General features: G+C 47.5%; 1 protein-coding gene across 6 annotated transcripts in view; it reads left to right on the top strand.

The window, feature by feature from the left end:
• Window positions 1–655: 655 nt before the first annotated feature.
• Obsc (Obscurin) overlaps window positions 656–20,280 on the top strand; it is a 45,045-nt gene continuing 25,420 nt past the window's right edge. For 2 of the 6 annotated variants that reach the window (XM_076309787.1, XM_076309785.1), the window contains exons 1-7: window positions 656–7,173; window positions 7,495–7,604; window positions 9,254–9,412; window positions 13,791–13,913; window positions 13,984–14,154; window positions 15,140–15,221; window positions 15,790–15,885. In XM_076309787.1, coding sequence (XP_076165902.1) covers window positions 2,584–7,173; window positions 7,495–7,604; window positions 9,254–9,412; window positions 13,791–13,913; window positions 13,984–14,154; window positions 15,140–15,221; window positions 15,790–15,885 — 5,331 coding nt within the window. In that variant the 5' untranslated portion in view covers window positions 656–2,583. The remainder of the gene's footprint in view (window positions 7,174–7,494; window positions 7,605–9,253; window positions 9,413–13,790; window positions 13,914–13,983; window positions 14,155–15,139; window positions 15,222–15,789; window positions 15,886–20,280) is intronic. The other 4 variants (XM_076309786.1, XM_076309790.1, XM_076309789.1 and 1 more) reach the window with 4 other exon arrangements.

Raw genomic sequence — 20,280 nt, 5'->3', positions numbered from 1 at the left:
GATTTCTCATACATTTTCGAAGAAATACAACTAAAAACCATGGTTCATTTCTCGATATTTTACAATTTTCTAGACTTCCCAACATTCTTCACCTTCTTTAATTCCACTATCCTCCTACACTCTATAATATACTCCCACCACAAAGCTACTTCTACACGTTATAATTCCTCCTACATTCTCGAAGAAATACAACTAAAAACCATGGTCCATATCTCGATATTTTACAATTTTCTAGACTTCTCAACATTCTCCATCTTCTTTACTTCCGCTATCCTCCTACACGCTATAATACACTCCCACGACAAAGCTGCTCCTACACGTTACAATACCTCGTACATTCTCAAAACTTTTTCCTCGTTTCTTAAGAAATCTCCCCTCTCCCGAATGAAGGAAAAATTCACGAGCAGAAGTAACCGAGCCGATCGTAACACCACCGATCGGGAATTCCCACGGTGACGCGTAAAAACCGCCTCCGGTTCGCGCGTGTGCACGCCCTTAGCGCGTTCGGCGCGCACAGGTCCCCCGGAGCGGTGTAACTCCGTTCTAAAGATGTATTGGAGAAGTGTAAGAAGGGTAGCTATTTCTGGTCGTGGGGAGCCGAGAGACTCGTCGCGCAAACGGCTCTTAGCCACTTCGTACATCGAGTAGTCTGGCGTTCGCCGCGTATCGCAATACGCTTTTCGGGAGGAACCAGCACGGTGAACCGTGCGCGGCGTGACACGCGCGGCTCCGCTCGGCTTTGCTCCGTCGCCAGTTGATCCGCGTAGTTCCCGCGAGACGGAAACGGGGGTGTCCCTGTAACTTGTCCAGGTGACGAGACGTGTACGTTCGTGCGCGAAATCGGTGGACGGTGCGCGACCCGGATCCCGTTCACGAAATAAAATCGGGCGACGGGGTATCCAAAGAAGCGTTCACACGTTGAAACGAGCGAAGATCCGCGAACGATTCCACTGGATCCGCGATCGTTGATCTCGAGCGAGATCTCAGTGGATCGTGGAGGACAACAGGTGATCGAGTTGCGTATGCACGTCGCACACGCGGCATCGGTACACATCGTCTGACGTGCAAAGTGCAGTTCACCGGGCGTGAAGATAGAATCGGTGGTTGTGGTGAATAGATCGGTGAAAGTATCGTCGAGTGGTATGTAACACGGTGTGGTGGACACCGTGGATGATAGGGAAAGAAAACCGGAAGATTCGTGTACGCGAGATACCCCGATTCCTCCGCAACGGTTCACGAGGATTTAAATTTAGCAACGCTCATTCGCGAAAATGATCCCCCCTGAGCGGCACGAGGCCTGAGCCGCGCCGGAACTCGGAGAGAGAGACAGGACGTGGGTGGCGGTTTGACAATCGTGAAATATGTCAAGCGGGCGTCTGTCGTTGGTCGATGCCCCTTGCCAATCGTAGACACCGTAGGTACACCGAGGCAGCCAAGAATCCGCGGGAAAGAAATTCGGTGGGGTCACTTTGGTGTTCGGGGGGCGAACCGGCCACCGCGAAAGAATAGGCTCTCTTTTCTACGACGAGGAAATCGCCGAATTGGCCGGCTACCAGGGACGGAACGAAGAAGAGCTCCTACGGAATCCTCGCAGGCATCCCGCACGTAAAAATAAACCGTGCCTCTCGAGCCGGCGCGGGCCGGCGGCGGGTTCGACGAAAACTTTTTAACGAGCACGCGATGAAAACGACGCCGAGCCGTCAGCCGGAAAAATCACGGCGAGAATAAGTCCGCGTGAGTCGTGAGTCGTGCGTCAAGCCACGGTGAACACGGGTGTAGTTTCGTGAGAGGATTCGACGAACGAAACCCGAAGGAACGAGGTCGAGGAGGATAGGAGATCTGAAACGGTGAGCTGGAGGACCCTCGGGACCTGGAAAATTAACAGGGTGATCTTTGAGACCTGCAAAACGAGAAGGGTGATCTTTGGGAGCTAGAAGAAGGTGACCTCTGAGACCTGGAAAAGAGAAAGTAATCTTAGGGATCTGGAAAGTGAGGAGGAGGACCTGGACAGCGAGGAGGGATATCTTTGAGACCTGGAAAAGCGAAGTAGGTGACCTTTGAAACCTGGAAAGTGAGGAGGGTGATCTTTGAGACCTGAAGAAACGAGGAGAGTCACCTCCGAGACCTGGGTAAGCGAAGGGGGAGGTTGGTGGTGGTGGTTCGAAAGACAGTGGCGCCTTCGTGACGGGATTTCGTCAATCGCCACGTGGACAAATTATGGCGACGAAGGGACAACACCAGCTGACTCACAGGTGGACAGCGATAACTGACGGCACGGCGGACGCCAAGAGGAAGTCGCGAGCGAATAATCAGGAACAAGAGTCCGTGGTTCTCGTCGCCGGGATGCCAAGCTTCTAGCCAACTTCCATACCCCCCGAAGCTAGACTCGACTATTCGTGGGCCATTGACCTGGGTTGTGAGCAGGATCGAGTATAGAGTAATCGTGGGTGTCGATGAGTCTGTAAGCCTACGACGAGAACGATGCCCTCTCGCAAAGTCGAAGGCCGTTGACCTGGATCGAGAGGATAAATCATAGATTGTAACGAAGGTGTCGATGAGCCTGTGAGCCCAATCGCGTGAACGATGTCCTTTTGCAGAATAACGGGGAGGAGCAGGGGCCTCCCCAAACCGAACTACTTCCCGCTGCTGCCACCCATCAGCCCGGCTGACGCGAAACGCTTCTGTCGTATCACGGGCAAGTCCTACGGGCTGCCCACTCACCACTACATTCCAGTCCTCCTGGGTGTCCACACGCACGACAAGTCGAAATGCAAGATCACGAATGCCTCGGGTCTAGGCCCGCACCATTACACCGCTGGCTTCGTTCTGGGTGAAAAGAAGAAACACGTGATCCTCAAGGATTATCGCTACGTGTTCCCGATCCTCGAGGGTGAGGGCGAGCAACAGAGAGCCCTGAGGGACCTGCTGAGTGGAAAGCAACCGCCCCCCGAGGAGGAGGATGCAAAGTTCGTGTACACCGTAGAGGAACGACGATGCAGTCTGGTGTTCCCGTCCAGGTTGGAAGCCGCGGTCAGGGACGGAGACGTCAAAGACGTGATGCTGTCACGAGATTGCGACACCGTGCTGTTTAGGCTGAAGCAAGGGAAGAACGTGTCGGTGGATTTTAAGAACCTGGAGGACTTCGAGAACCTCTATGACGGATTAGGTCCTCGAGAGGACGTGCTGAAAGAGAGGGAGAAGCAGGAAGCGGAAGCAAGGAGACGAAAGAGGAAGAGGCAGGCTGGACTCAACTATGCGAAGAAGATCTTCGAGGAGAAGGAAAGGGCTGCCGAGGAGGAAGAACTGAGAAGGACCAAGCAACTGAGGCTGAGAAGCGTCAAGGAGGAAGCTACCGAAGAGAAGGTCGAGAACTGGAAACACGTGGACCTGGAACAGGCTAGGATCAGAGCGTGCGATCTGATCTCGGTGTCCAATTCTCTGAAGGACGCGGCGAAGTCACTGCCCCAAACTTTGGATTGGAACTCGTTTCAAGAGGCGACCAAATCGCCCCTGGTGCCTGTTGTGGACAAATTGCCAACCCCGGTGAAAGTTGAGCCCCGAATCGTTGAGCAGGGTGCCTCGTCCGCGTGCACCAGCCCTGTCTCGGAGAGCACCGGCGGATTCGAGGCGATATCAATCGTGAAACCATTGACGCCGCTAAAGATAGAACCCGAGGCAGCCGTCCAATCGGCGATACAGAACGTTCCAGCCAGCGACCTGAGGCAAGTGTCCAACGTGAACGTGAAGCTTCTCCAAGCCGGCGAGGAGACCCTGGATCAGCTGCCACGCGTGGACGAGATCCCGGAACTAGTGCAGGCCATAGGTAAAGGAAAAGAGACGACGGTGCACAGGATCAAAGGTCTGAAACTGGACATCAAGTCAGCGCAGAGATTTATCGCCGGCCAGACGGTACAGACGCCCAATGGGCCTATTTTCGTGCCTGGCCAGACGCTACAGACACCTCAGGGACCAGCGTTTGTCCCTGGCCTGACCGTGAACACCCCCGATGGTCCTGTTCTCGTTCCCGGTCAGATATTCAACGTCAAGGAGCATGACGGCAAAGAAACACCTGTCTTCGTCGCGGGCCAGACATTGCCAACCGAGGAGGGTAGCAAGTTCCTTCAGGGACAGACCTTCCACACCAACGAGGGAGCCAGGTTCGTGCAAGGGCAGACTGTGATGACCGAGGAGGGTCCCAAATTCATCGCTGGCCAAATAACGAAAGATGGTAGCTTCGTTCCGGGTCAAACTATCGTCACTACGGATGGTGCACGGTTCATGCCGGGTCAAACGGTCACCGATCATCGCGGAGAACAAGTGTTCGTTCCGGGACAGAGCGTGCAGATCGGCGAGTCCTGGGAATTCGTACCTGGACAGTGCATAGAGTTTCCAACAGGAGAGCCCAAGTTCGTTCCAGGTCAGACGATCCCAACTCCTCAAGGACCACAGTTCATACCCGGCCAGTACGTGACCACAAATTCTGGCGAGGGCCATTTCGTTCCTGGTGTCGTCAAAGACACGGAAGATGGGGTAGCATTCGTTCCAGGTATGACACTAGACACCCCAAAGGGTCAAAAGTTCGTGGAAGGGCAATTGCTGAGGACACCGGACGGCGAGAAGTTCTTCCCAGGACGAACAGTACTGACCAATGAGGGCTTCGAGTTCGCGGCGGTCAGCAAGTTCGACGAAGTCGTCTTTCACGACGCTGGACCGGTCGGCATACCGGTCGATCCCAAGACGGCCAATGTGTCCTCCCAACAGAGCGAGATCTTCGGTCACATGGTCCAAACAGAGAGGGGCGTGGAGTTCTATCCAGAAGACGCGAAGAAGCTACCCGAAGGAAAGAGGATCGTTCCAGGTCAGCTGGTGCGCGGTGGTAAAGACGGGCCACGATTCGTACCAGGCGTGATGACGGATGATGGCTTCCTACCTGGGCAGATAGTGATGACGGAGAAGGGAGAGCAATTCGTGCCCGGTCAGGTGATTGACACCAGCACTGGACCTAAATTCGTCCCTGGACAGATGGTGGAGACCCGAACAGGCGCCAAGTTCGTTCCTGGACAAACAGTCGAGACAGCTGACGGTCCACGTTTCGTGCCAGGTCAGATCGTCGAGACCAAAGTAGGTCCCACGTTCATTCCAGGTCAGGTGATCTCCACGGAAGACGAGGGATCACGATTCGTGCCTGGTCAGGTGGTGGACACTCCAGAGGGTCCTAGATTCGTGCCAGGTCGGGTAGTGGAGTCTGGTGAGCTAGGGGTGACCTTTGTTCCTGGACAAATAGTCCAAACCGAGGAAGGACCGCGCTTCGTCGCTCCAGATCTGACAGATACGCCAGAGGGTGAGGTGGAGTTCTCCGTTCAAGGGTTCGAGGTCACCCCGGAGGAGCTACGATTGCTGAGACCGCAGCATCTGCACTACAATCCTCATGTCCAGCATCAGGGGGAGACCAGCATCGACGCCAGGATGCTTCGACAGTTATCAGAGGCAGGTTTGTCTGTGGGGAGGAAGGTAACCACCGATTTGCCAGCCGTGGACGTTGACGTGGATCCCAAGGCAGTCGCTCTGGAACACGCGTTGGTAATGGCGGAGAAGCTGGGTCTGCACGGGGCTACAGCAGTGAAGATGGCGCAGATAGTGTCCACTGTAGCTCAGCTGGCGAAGAACATAGCCGTCCAACAGGAGCTGGAAGAGACTCACGTGAGCACTAAATTGCACACTGGTGCCAAGACTCCCATCACGAAGGGCAATCAGAACGGAGGAGAACAGAGTAATGAAAACGACGAGAACGATTGGCTGAGGGACGCGATTAAAACCGCCATGTCCAGTGCTGTTCTAGCCATCGCGAACCAATCTCTGGAAACCGACGAAGTCAAGCAGGACTTCGTGTACTCCTCCATCAGCGAAGCTTTCAACGTCCTCCTGCGTCAGAAGAATACCAGCATCGAGGAGTCCGTGGAGGAGATTCTGCAGATACTCCTGGTGCCCCAAAATCGTAGCAATCTGTGCCAATCCGCGCTGTTGGAGTTGCTGGATAGCAGAAACAACAAAGTGGATATTCTGAAGTCCACCGTTGTGGGTCGATCCCTGAAGGACGACGTGGTGTTGGACCGACTGTCGATGGTCCTCGAGGAGGACAACGGAACGGACCTGGTCGGGGCAGCGTTCAGAACCGTGTCCAAAAACGATCCCGAATTGGTGTCCCGTGTGCTTCAGAAAGTGTCCGAGGAAGTGTCCTCGATTGCAACAGAGAAGGAGGCAATCGATACGGTTCACAGAGCGATCGTCCAGGCTGTCAGGGAGTCCAGCGAGATTCGTGTTCAAGAATTGTTGAACGACGACGGTGACAATGTTAGGCAGATGCTGCTCCAGGCTGTGGGATTGGCCAGGGCACTGGGCATGTCCAGCACAGCGACCAGTCTTTTAGCGGTGGTCAGCGACGAGAAGTCGACACGCGTGTTGGCAAGCGACAGAGTGACCCTGGACGTTCTGAGGAGGTTGACCGTGATGAGGAAACTGGCCGAGGAGAGGCCACCGTTCATGAACGTCCTTGGACAGCTCTGCAGCGACCCGGAGTTAGCGAGAACGGACCCAAGACTCAGGACCCTGGTTCGAGAAAGCGCTGCACTGATGATCGTCCCCGAAGAAGCACCTTTGCAGTCCTCTGCAGACGTGCCAACTGCCCTGCTGCACTCTGACAACAGTCTGGCAATGGAGGAGTTCCTTCTGAGACGAAGTCACAGACGCTCTAGTATCTTCATGATCTTGAAACAGGGCATACAGGCAGTGGTACCCAGAGAAGCCTCCAGGTCGGTACTGACCGGTCAGGTGGCCTACACGGTCCTCGACGAGGACGGTATTCATCATTTCGAGCCTCTTCATGTCTTCTCGGCACTGAGACTCAATCGTCCCACTGCTCATCGTTTCTCGATGTACTGTTGCCCTGTCGCCAAAGAGGAGGACGTGGACATCGAGATGCTGTCCACGTTCACCGGGACCACCTCCATCGCTAGTAGCCTGGATGGCTCTGGTAACGGGACCTATCAGAAGCAAGAGAGCAACGGCGTTGTTTTCTCCAGGTCGGATCGATCTTGCGGTTACTCTGCCAGCAGAGAGAACACACCTAGTCTCAGAAGATTGAGCAGCTTCCAGCAAGACAATAGCTGTGAGCGGGTAATGTAATGGGAAAGGGGATCGAGAAGTCTATTGATAGCGAATAGGCGGCTATGGAGGAGTTTCGAAGTTTTTGGAAAATATATTTCTTGAGAGATAGTCGTTCAAATATATCTAACAACCGTTTTAGGTTCTTGATATATATTCTTTAGATCCAAATGTTTAAAATGTTAATAAGTACGTGGAGGTCGGTGAAGTGTAGAGTTACTCGTGTGACCTCGAATGTAACGAACGCACCTTGAAAATGTTGTGAAATTTTCCAAATTGTACAGAAGTTTCGTAAATAGTCCGCGTCACTACCAGTCTCCCTCTCTGTTACAGAAATCCTTGGACAACTATATCGTCGTGAAGGATTACAAAAGCGAGACAGATGGCTTCACCGTGAACGTCGGCGACATCGTCGAGGCCCTCGAATATGCTGATCCAGCCAAGTAAGCAGCCTCCAGTCAGTACGCTTCATAAAACGAAAGGAAAAACAAATTTTCCACGCTGTCTTATTGGATCGTTGACTCCGCGTGTCGAAGCACAGGGGCGCGCGCGTTTAAAATCTATTTCCGTGTGTGGTGCGCGTGTGTGCAACGTGCGGCCGGCCGAAAATAATCCCCGCTGCAGGCCGTATATAGTCTACGCGTGTACGGATGAAGCCACGCGATCTGTCACTTTCGGAAAAGTCTTTTGTCGTACACGAACACGTGATCGCATGGTGTTGATTAACCGCTGGCGCCTCCGTTAATGCGACACCGTGTTACGGGGTCGAAAAACGACGAAGAGAACACACCGCCATTGTAACACACGCATGCGTTACGATGGCGTTCATTAACATTGCTAATTTCGTATGGTTTGCAAAAGGATACAAGTATGACTAAAAATCACCGTAACGTCCCGAGCATGGATAACATTTGTTGCTCGGATACAAGATCAGTAGTTATCCCCACCTCTGTTTCCGTTTCTTCGATTCGGAGAACCGTCACTTCCAAGAACACACACCTATGCGAACACAAAACAAAAAATTCTCCACGGATGCCTCGCTTATTGATAACGATCCCCGATTTTCGAACATTAAGCGAGGCACTCCTTTAACCCTGTAAACCACTCGCGACAACGTCGAACCGGTTCTTCGTCGAGTAACACAAAACGCGAATCCTCGAAATTGGGTCGTGTCCAATGAAAAAAATACAGATCCAATATTTTTTGTTATTACGTAATACGAAAAAACATGAATATTTTTCGAGACGGTCTGTCGAGTGTCAAACAAGCGATCGACACTTCCGGAGATCAACCGGATCCTTAAGACCGACTGGATACGGGATTTTCCCGAATCTGTACTTGAAACCGGGGTAAGGGGAATCGTCTCGCGTATTTCATCGATCTTCCACGTTCGCAAAATTACAGATTCCGGTGATTATTTTAATTGGAATAAATGGAGAGGACGACGATATTAATAGAGCTCGAGAACGATCGTCGCGAAGTCGTAAAGGGACACGGTGGGCGCGGTCAATCCGTCGTGTCAAAACGTGAGGGATCACCCCGTGTAGGCCTCCCCTTTGCTTATTTTCGCGGCGATATTTTTACGCGAACGACGTTTCGCCGGCATTACTCGCGCACTAGCGCGAGTGGCGTCGGCCAGATGGAAAATTTCGCGGGGGCTACGGACCCGCGAGTCGGACAACGAGCGATTCGAACGCGATGGAATGCCCTCCTGCACCCCTTCTACGTCCTCGCTCCCCTCTGCTGACGAAAGCAAAACAATTCGTGACGCCGAAGACACTTCCGATGATCGGAACCCGTTGGATGCACGTTTCGGGGAGATGTCCGCGCAAAGAACGCTAACTGCTACAAATAGACTAGCACCGCTATAAATACGCTCCGTAAACTGAATAACAAAGAACTGCAACTGCCCCCGGCGAGCTGAAAGAGGCTGAAAGCATCGCGGGATTTCTCCGCGCGCAATTTAACGCACCGCTAACCCGCTTCGATTAACGGAGAATAATGTTTAGTCTGCATGGAAAGCCCCAACTAAAACGACGAGGGAAAGCACCGGGTGCACGGGTCTATTCCTGGATGTTTGACCGTGTTGTAGGAAGATCAAGTTGGATCCTGATCTGGAGATCGGCACGATCGGCGACATGCTGGACAACTCGGCCGCGTGGCACAAATTGTCGGTACGACCACGCCGGAAGCACGCGGACCCCCGTGCTCGAAACATTTCGCGATCGAGCTCTGACACCAGCCTTCTGAGGTAAAGTATGACGCCCAAGAGTCTCTCGATTCAATCGATGAATTTGGAGAATTCCATTCCGAGCGACAAACTTGAAATACGTAGGCGAATAGGTAGTTTGGTCGCTTTAAAGATCGTCGACGAGAAAATGTCCGAAAGTTTCGTTCTGAAACGAAACTCGAATGGTGGAACTCGAATTGGAGCTTCAAACGGGTGCATAAAACTGTCGAAGGTTTATATTTCGGTCGCACTAAATGCGACAACAACGATATCAAGTTTTAATGAGGGTCGGTATCGATCTTTACCGGGGTAACTAAATCTACGAGACAGGTGCTAAGCCAGAGAGAAGAAAGAATTAAAGAAACTGAGAAATTCTCGATAAACTGTAGAAGATCTCGAGAAAAATTTGTCTTCGATACACCGCAAGTCTATTGATAGAAAGTTGACAACTTAACAGGTTATCCAGCTACGCTGTATAATAAACGAATAACGCTTGAAAGTTTCATAGTTATCGTCAAACGTCTTCATCACGGATGGAAGTACAGTACGCGTGCAAGAAGATTGCACGCCGAGTTATGTCGGTTTCAAGTTACTCAGGGACAATATCCACGTACCGTTCAAATTTCTAATTTTCATCGCCACTCTAATTTCTCCCCTTTTTAATTTTCCCTCGCTCTAGTTTATGGCCTATTAGTTTTCCCAACGTCGCAACGATTGGTGGGGGGAATTAGTAGGTCGTAAACTAGAGTGGAGATGTAAACACTCGTCAACCTTCTACGATAAACTTGCCCGAGATGGCCCTTGAACGAGTAAAACCCGACGTACCTCCGAATGCAATCTTCTCGCGCGCGTACTGTACATACGTGAATACACCCGGAAACAAAATACGACGAAAGAGCTTGCAAGAAGTGCAGCAGCTAAGAAGGTCGTCACAGCGACGAGGAAGGCAAAAATTAATCGCGATGGAGTCGAAGATAATCCCGCGTTGAACTTCGCGGACTTCGCCAAGGGCGTGTCATCATTAGGCCTCTCAAGGCTGCACCGGTGACTGAAATATCGTCCTAGCAGGTGCGAGTCGGGCGACATATCGCGTTTCTTCGACCAAATACTCGTCAACCGGAGCGACGCGATCGTTTTCTAATTCGCGACCGACCCCGGATAGATCGACCCGATGGGGATCCGCCCAAACGAGTCTAACGGGGCATGTCGCGTCGCATCGATTCAACGACCGTGCAATAACACAGAGAAATAGTACGTGCAAGGGAAGTGAAGACCTCCATTGAACAGGCGAGTGCTCGATGCGAAACCGCGTTTACACGGACGCGCACGACTAAATCCGTGCACGAAATATAGCAACGACAGGTGCTCCGGTCAAACAGTAGCCTGCGCGCATTATGTTAACGGCGGAGCCAATGAACTCGTCGTATTTCAACCCTCCCTCCCCCCGGCCCTCTCCGGCCCGCCCCACCCGCGCCGTCTACTCCCCACCCTTCGGTGAGTTACACCGAAACGACTTGTCCGACCGTTAAGATATAGCGGGTTGTTTGATTTTCACACGGAAACGCGTCGCTTCGTCCGTTTATTAGAGCGATTCCCTCCGTGGCTTTATGCGCGTTTTCATGAGAATCGGCGTTTCTCGTTTCATCGCCAGCACAGCCGTGTTATCTTTGCCGTTAGTAATATCCCATCTGAAGCGCATGAGAATGGTGGACATTAGAACGTTCCGAGAAACACTAAGACGGAATCAAGGAATATTGTTCGCGCGGTATTATTCGAAACGGTTGTTACAAGTTCGGTCGTTTCGAAGATAAAACCGATCGTAGCGATTTACGACGACGTTAACGAAGACGGAAACGTTTACGTATCCGACGGCAATAATATCCGGAGACACTCGCCGTGATTGGCCGTCGGCCAGAATAGTCGCAAAGTCGATACCGTATAAATTATCTTTTGATAGAGCGCGATCGTCGTTTCAACGGAGACGGTAGCGAATTGGTTGCCACGGAACGGTGTTCTTTCGTACGGTAAAAATATTTACGACGAGGTAAATATTGTCTCGCCGACGTTTAACGATCCAACAATACGTAATACAATGGAAGTGTTGAAGATTTTATGCAACCGGGGTATGCCCGGTTACAAGTAAATATCACTGCAAAACGTACAAGGACATTTTTGCAGGATTTATAATTACATTTAACGATCCAATACGTTCATATTTATTATTCGTAATAAATATTTACGATTTTGTGCAACACGAAGAATATGCTCGGTTACAAGATAATATTACCCAAGAATATATAAGAACACTGCACTATTCGGTTTATTTTTTTCTTTCTTTAATCAGTATTTTCATTTAATAACGAAACGTTTTTAATCATCAAAATGATAAATTTAATATTTTAAAATAGTTCCTCGGCCTTTTTGGAGAAACCTTCGCTTCAACGTTGAATGTCGCGTTTAAATAAGTTTCGATTACGTAATTTAACGAACAACGTCTCGTTCTATTGGCTCGCCAAGCTCGATTCCGAGGAAGGCGAAATATCAGCCAGTTCTGAAAATAAGTTCGCGCAAAGGTGAGGTTCAAGCTGAAACATCGATTTGGCACCTTGGCAGCGGCGACGTTCAATGGTTTGCGAATTATTTACTACCCACTACACCGGGATGTTGCATTATTGGAATTCGATTGTATCGTTTTCCGTGACTTTGATAAACTCCTATTGCAACGTGTGAAATTTATCAAGCGTTTCGAGCCACTTCGCTCGGAGGTTTTGTTCAAAAATCACCGGCCACGAGTGCGCAAGCGCAGCAAGGGTAAGACGAAATTACGAGAGAATTGGATCGAGATAAAATTACGAGAGACGTAATTTCAAACGCGAAATTCTCCCCCAATTAGTGCCCACTGTAAATAATAACTGGTGAAAAACACGTGGAGCGCTCCACAAATACTTATTCAAGAAAAATAGAACGCGCGCCCATGTGCAGCGCTCCGCAAATAATTATTCAAGAAAAATAGGGTGCTCACCATATGGTGCGTTCCACGGTGGCTCGTGGTTTTAAAATCGCGCCATATGCTACACGGTAGTTAAGGAATTTCACCGAGAGACAACCACGCGCTTGACAAATATTCGTAAAAATATCAATTTTTCCGTCGAACGAAAAATAAGAAAAAAAAAAGGAACAATTTAACGTACTGGACACGTTCTTTTGCGTAGAATGGTCGCTTTGATGTAACACCGGTAACGAGAAAGCGAAAATTATCGTCGAGACGTGTGTGTTATCCAATGTTGCATACTATACGGAATAAAATACAACTTGATAGAGATATTTGCAATATTTCGCCATTTTGACACAAAGATGTGGATTGCTTCTATCTTTGACGTTGGAAACCGACCTGAGTATGACTAATTAGACGAAACCTCGTCGCTTTGAAAATACACCTTCTTCGTTATATTACAAAGAATTGCTAGATAGACAAGTGCGTGGGCGGGCGAAAGTTATATTTAAGTATAGTGACTAAGGCGATGGGGCTCCCTGTTCTCGTGCTCGTTCATTCAACAGAACGCAAAATTTGTTGGCGGTCCGTTCGACCCATTAAGCCTTGAATTCGCCAGTACCATTTAAAGCGGGCCGATTATAGCACAGACGATGAAAATACACTCGAGCTAAATTTACTTCCGAGATCAATTTTCGTCGAATGTGAAATTTGATCGACAAGCAGTCTGATGTATCGCACACACACACACACACGTTCGTACAATCCCCCCTCTGTGCGGGAATCCTGTAGCGCTTCGTTCACGAAGTACGTGAACCGAACGCCCATGGGCGTTCAACGCACGCTAGAACCTTTCTGAACCGTCTCAATTGTAAAAATCACGTAAACGATTATCCACAATGTTAAAAACTCTTCCTATACAGACGAGAATCTAAAATACACAACTCCTTCCATTCTGGATGATCGAAAGGGACGAAAGAACGAAATTAATTAAGAAACTATTCTCCTGACCAAACATCCACCTTCTATATCCTTCCACACAGCAATAAAAGACACGTAGTCTTCCTCAGCTGAAAAAAAATTGATTTTTCAAACCTACCAAATTTCCACCTTGGCTTTCTATCACACTTTCCCAACCATAGCACAATCAGAAAGAGGCCCTGTACCTAAATAGAAAGATTCAACGAAATTTGTTTAATATTGCAGAAATAATAAAGAAAAAAATCTTTAAAATAAAAAAAAAAAAATACAAAATAGTTTCGTTCGTCTGGGAACGAAGAAAAGTATGATATGAGATAAAATTAATTTTGAAATGTTTGATCGCGTCACCGGTTCGAAATTATATCGATTCGATTCGAAAGTCGATACGAAACCTTTTGTGAGCATCGATCTGCTTTTATTGCGCAGAGTGTACGTTCGTACATCGGATTCGAGGGAAGGATGGCTGCCCATGTCCATCTTGATGCAGACTGCCCTCAGCGAGGACTCAGCGGCCGGACACAAGCCCGAGGACTCGCATTTTCGAAGAGAGTAAGTCACCTCCGCGTTAAGAGCTCGTTTAACCCACGGTTCCCTTGGTTCATCGTTGGTCTTTCTTCAGGGCGGTGGTGAAAGAACTGGTCGAGACCGAGGAAGAATTTGGCAGGGACCTGCAGCTGGTCGTCGAACGTTACTTGAAGCCTCTCGACAACCCGGACGTGCCACGGATCGTGCGCGACAACAAAGACATCATTTTCACGAACCTCAAGCAAATTGCCGATTTCCACAACACGTACGTATACAAGCCCGGCAAGTTGGCGAGAGAAACGAATTCACTGCGACAACACCTTCCATTCATCGTTAAACGTACAGCGTGTCCCGCGATAATAATAATTCAAGCACCGTGCAACGATAAATAATCGATCCTTAATGGGGGAACATTCGTAAACGTTACGATACGGATCGATCGCGACGATTGTTAACGTTTCGTTCGGAGTCGACGTAAACAGAGAAAGAGAGACGCGAACACGAACACACCGCACACATTCGCCAACCTACGTTTCTTTTCCCATAGCGAACCGAAGCGACGTAAGTTCGGTAGTAAGGCATATTTTGTGTGATCGTGTGTGTTCCTGAGACAGTTTAGACTGTCGAGTATCCAATTAGGTTCGTGTTGTGCCAGAAGTGTTGCTTTTTTTCGATAGTTTGGAGCACCTATTCCCTCACCGTACATTCGATGCACGCTTGCGGATCACTATGCTCGTCATGAATTCATTTTGTTCAACGACAACGACCGGTGAAATATTTTTTTGGAATTGAATGTGCGTTTATCTTTCGATACTTCGAGAGGATTTCTTTTCGAAAAATTGTTAAATGGTTACTCGTAAGCATTTCGTTGCTTTGAAATTTATTTTCTTTTTTTTTAACGTGTACCTTTTTGAAAATAAATTTGTTAAGAGATTACGGAGCAGGTCGTTGCTCGTTGAGAAATGTTCAGTTGTTGGCCCAACTGAGACAGAAAATATATTTCAAGTCACTCGTGTCCCACCCCCAAGTATGAATTAATGATTTTGGTAACTACCCCTTGGATAACACTGTCTGGTTTAATCAACGCACAAGTGGTTGCAATGGTTTTCATAAATAGTTAACGGTCCCGACTTATTATAAACGTTGTCACTGTATCCTGAATGTCGCACTGAAATGAACGAGGATGAAATCCTTCAGCACGTAGGCGTGGCGTGTGGTTTAGCGTGGAAATTAATTCGAACCTTACTCAGATCGTTCGGTAGGGTGTTGATCGAGGGTGTCAAGTACTATGCAGATCAGCCACGTATGCTGGGCAAGACTTTTCTACGACTGGTAAGCTCTTGGAACATAATTCCTTACAATTTTAATATTCGATAGATTTTCAAAATATACAAATCAATATTTTTACTATTTTTTACCATTCCTTTCTCTACTTTTTTTTAACCCTTTCGACACCGATTAAATAACGTTAACTTTAATATTATATTCGCAACAGCAAATAAATGTCTAGAATTATAATTTTTTTCAAAAAAAAATTTTACTAAATTACTCACACTTGCATTTCATTTGAATTCTTTCAATATTTATCAAATAGTGCCAATTTTCGTGTAATTTCACTTTCGGAGCAACTTCGAAGCGACTTTCAAGATTTTAATATTTTCCAAGCTATGATTAAAAAAAATAATATTACCAGGACACCTGCACCGATATTTCGCATCTAACTTATTCGTCCCAAAAGTAACGAACCATTACACGAGTCACATTTATCTAACTAGCGTCGAAAGGGTTAAATATATACTCGAAAGTCTAGAGATAACATAAAAATTGCTTTCCAAGAAAAGAAATTGAAAAAAATTTGAATAACACACGGTTAATAACTGAAAATCCACGATTGCTCCAGGAAAGGGATTTCGACAAGCATGTGGCCTACTGCAGAGACGAACCAGGTGCTCAAGAGTTCCTGCAGATGAACGACGCTGTGCGAGAATACTTCGAGGTAAGTCATGCGATAATTAAATCCTCGAAGTCCACCTTGGGAATCTTTTTTTTTTTTTTAATTTTTTTTTTTCTTTCTTTCGACAACGCGATACCCGTGCAATATTTTCAAATTTCCCGCGTTTCGTGAGACGGTAAGACAGATCTCTGTCCGCCGTGTTTCTAGTCAGCCGTCGCGACGCCAGCGTCCATAATATCGCGGCATCTTTGCCACCGAATCGAAAACAAAATTTGTCCGCAACAATCTTGCACGCGTGATCTATGCATAGCACGTCCGTGGCTTCGACGAATGTTCTTTAAAAATAGTCGACACTTCGTACGTATTCGTGTCATTTCTTTGACCTCCATATTTTTCTTCCTTTTTTTTCTTTTTAATAAAAATTCACCCCTCGATTCAATTTCGAGGGGAAATGTTTCAATACTATGGAACGTGGTTCAAAACATTCCGTGGTCGTGTAATTTTTTCAGCCTCCATACTTTTTTTTCTATTTCTTTTTTTTAGTAAAAATTCCCCCTTCGACTCAATTTTACAGGGAAATTTTAAAGATGCACCTATAATAGAATATGGTCCGGAACATTTCATGATCGTGTCATTTTTTTGGACTCCACATTTTTTATTCTTTTTATTTTTTTTTTAATCAAAATTCACCCTTGGATTCAATTTCACAGGGAAGTTTTTCGATGCACCTACAATGGAATATCGTCCAGGACGTTTTACGATCGTCTAATTTTTTTGGCTCCATATTTTTTCTCCTTTTTATTTTTTTTAATAAAAATTCCCTCTTCGATGAAATTTCGCGGTAAAATTTTTCGATGCACGTACGATGGAACGTGGTCCGGTACGTTTCATGGTCGTGTAATTTTTTTTGGCTCCGTATCTTTTCTCCCTTTTATTTTTTTTAATAAAAATTCCCTCTTCGATTAAATATCGCGGTAAAATGTTTCGATGCACCTACGATGGAACGTGGTCCAGGACATTCCGTGGTCGGATGGTTCTTGTCCATGCGTATCGGAGGAAATTTCGCAATTACGTAACCAGCGGGGGTAAGCGGGCGTCTGTCCAGCCCTCGAAATAGCTCGGTTTATTCTTAACGCGCGGAACATCTTTCGCTCCTCTTGCTTATGCACGACAGTCTCGCGGCGAGACGCGTGCCCCGAAAAGAAAAGGAGGAAAGTGCCACGTTATCGACCGGTCGACGTCACGCTCGCTGTCATTACGCGATGACAGAACCCGACGGTAGTAACCCTAACTCGATGAGAAAATCGACCATCCGACGCTCCACGCTATATGCAGTCCGCGGTGTCGCCGAGTACCGTGCTCGCGCGAGCAGTTAACGAGAGAAAGGGAGTAAAAGTCGCGACGCACCGGGTGTCCCAGAAATAACGAGCCGAACTCTTCGAGAACGCTCCGCGCACCTTGGGAATGAGAAAGTGCGATTCCACGCGTGGTTTTCGTTGACACTTACGCGTGAATAATTGTTATTTACTCGCAAAAGTTATTAAACATCTTCTAAATAATAGCGTAGAAATAATAACGATACTTTTTACGAGGAGATAAGTTAGGTTAACGCGAGTCGGGCATTACTCCAATGAATGCTTCTGTCCATTTATTGGCATCGGGAGCAATAAAACGGAATATAATTATTACACCGATAAATTTCTATTAAAGTATTTACTCGAACGAACGATCCACTGCCATGAATTGGGGTGAAAATGTTTAGTAGAATATTCGCGATTTTGCGGGGCTCGAAAAACTTTGCTCGAATAAATTTTCTTTAAAGTTACCATACTGCGTTACACTGTTTATTGTTTCTTTAAGTGTATTACACTTTTTGTTTATTGTTTCTTGAATGTTTCTACGCTGTATCGCACACCTTGTTTATTATTTCGAATAAAATATCAATCGTTACGAACAGACATATACTGTTTGGAATAAATATTATTTACGAATGGATCTACTTCGGTAACTCATTTCTGGGACACCGGGTATATTGTTCGGTATATTGCAATTACCGGTCGAAAGGTAACGTCGTGCGATTGTTTTTAAATTTCGAAATAAGCGTCTCCCTTACTGTCTTCGACAATTCATCGTTTCACGGTTAGATCTCACGCCTCGTTTATTGTAACCGTTAGCACCGACTATTGTCGTGGGTGGTCGTAACTATACCATGCACCTCGCTGTATCGTTATTTCACGTTGTTCGTTTTTTTCACATGATTCGACCCGTTATTTCTGGAACTTGACTCAAGATCACCGAAATTTTCACAACTCGTGCGCAATCGTTTAATGACACGAAAAATTAAAATTAGATTGCGCGATACTAGTTTCAAAGTGTCCGATTTCAAAGGCGTGTGCATTAGGCGCATTAAAGTTTCTCGTTGAATTATACGTAGGTATTTACGAGCCACGCCGCCTGTTTCGTTTATACACGATTCGCGTTTATTTTCGTCCCGTACATTAAAATCGGTTTGACACGCAAAAAGGTGTCTTGCTTGGAAGCGACTCGAATCGAGGGTTGGTAACGATTTTCTGATCGTTTCACGATTTCGCTGTATTCGCTCTTATCTGTCCATTTTGTTCGCGAACGAGATCAGGACACTCGTTAGAACGAGACCAGGCCGAGTAAGTAGAAGTAAAAGACACTCGCGATCCTAGCGGTCTTCGCGTCGTTACTCCGTGTTCATTCTTCAATTTCGTCGATGAACTTGCATGCTCCTTCGTTCCTCGGATCGTCAAACATACAAAATTTTTACGATTACAATCAAAATTTCCAAATTTCTGCAACAGAGGAAACAGGGTGGGGCAAACGTCGAACAAATTCGATCGTGATACCTGCAGATGAAACATGAAAATAATTCCGACCGAAGGAAACGATTCTACGTGAAAAACTAAATCGAAAACGTAGAACGAATTTTTCCCGTACGAGTCTTCGTTCTCGAGAAAATCGGTTTCGAAAATTTCGCGGGGCACGCGGAGCTTACTTAAAATTTTTTGCAAATTTTGTTACAACTGTGCACCGTACTCTCGTCGTATATACGAAATTACTACTCCAAAACCTACTAATTTACCCAATTTAATATTCGGAGAAAGTAACAGAACCTCGAGAATTTTTGCGTTCGCCAAGAGCGTGCCCCGCGCGCAATGAAAGTCGATTTACTCGAAAACGGGGACCCGTAGGAAAAAATGTCGTTGCACCTTTTCGATTCAGTTTTTCAAGACGAATCGCCCGGTATCGAAATTATACGCGAAAGTCGAGCCGGTTCGAATCCAAGTGGACGAGACTTCGACGAAACGAACGCTACGGCGATGCGGTTGGTAAAAGGACACCCGGTGTGTTTCTCCAATCACTTTTTCGATTCTCCTCGACTCTGTAAGAATCTGGACGCGCGCGAAGTTTCGAGTAAAAGGTGCCCACGATCTGTAGACCGTTCGCGTTGTTTTTGTGCGTGGTCAGTCCACGAGTTCGTCCGGCGTCTAAGTATAGCCGTGGCCGTATTGGTCTCCTGGCGGGTGATTTTCGGTAACCACCGACTGTGGATCCCCCTCGAGGAAGAGAATCGGCGGAAGAGCAGGGACCCGGTCCAGTCTGCGACCAGCCACGGTATCTTCCTCGAACCGACCACTCGAAACACGAACAACGGTGTTTACATCCCTTGACCTCCGTTAAGGTGCGTCAGCGCTCCCTTGGGAACCAATCCTCCGTGTTCTCTACCGTTCTTCATCGTACAGACTCCGTTTCGACCCGGTACATACTCCTTCTTCGTCCTCGAAAAAAGTTTCTAATTTGTTTCATTTTTTTTTTCGTTTTTTTTTTTTTTTTTTTTTTGGTGCTGAAAAAATTCGTGAAATTTCCCCTTCGAGTTCCAGTTATCTTGAAAGCGACTCAAGAGTTAGCCGGGCTGTAACAGACTGCGAGATAAAGTTTTCTTTTTTTTTTTTTCTTTCGCAAATGGTGAAACAATGACACAGTGCGTGGTGACAGTTAAATTGGACAGTTGAGCAGAGGGAGATTTGTGAGTTTTGAGACCGTTGATGCACAAATGGGCGATCGAATGTGCGAAGAGAACATGGTGTCGGGTAATTTTCGCGCGGTCTGGGTTAGGTCTGACCGTAACGTCTGACCCGATACGGGGCGTGATTCCTTCCGGGGGTCATCTTTCGATCTCCCACCTGTAGCAAATGTAACTTGGACGGTGTTGCTTCGTGGCTGGAGATACCGTTGTTTCTGGAGTGTCGTACATCGGGATCGTCGTTAATACTAATGTTAGCTCGCGTTTGTTAGGAGAACGGTTCGATTGATTGTAAATAGTTGCGTGGAAAGTCCAGTCATGTCCAAAAATACGCGTCTCTTGGTTCTGGTGTCGAATTACAGTGACGGATAATCCGTTGTTCCGCG

This window comes from Ptiloglossa arizonensis, chromosome 4 (genome assembly GCF_051014685.1).
Source record: "Ptiloglossa arizonensis isolate GNS036 chromosome 4, iyPtiAriz1_principal, whole genome shotgun sequence".
In the NCBI taxonomy this organism is placed as follows: Eukaryota; Metazoa; Arthropoda; class Insecta; order Hymenoptera; family Colletidae; genus Ptiloglossa; species Ptiloglossa arizonensis.
Note: the sequence above shows the minus strand (reverse complement) of the source record. Positions and strands in the feature narration are given on the sequence as shown.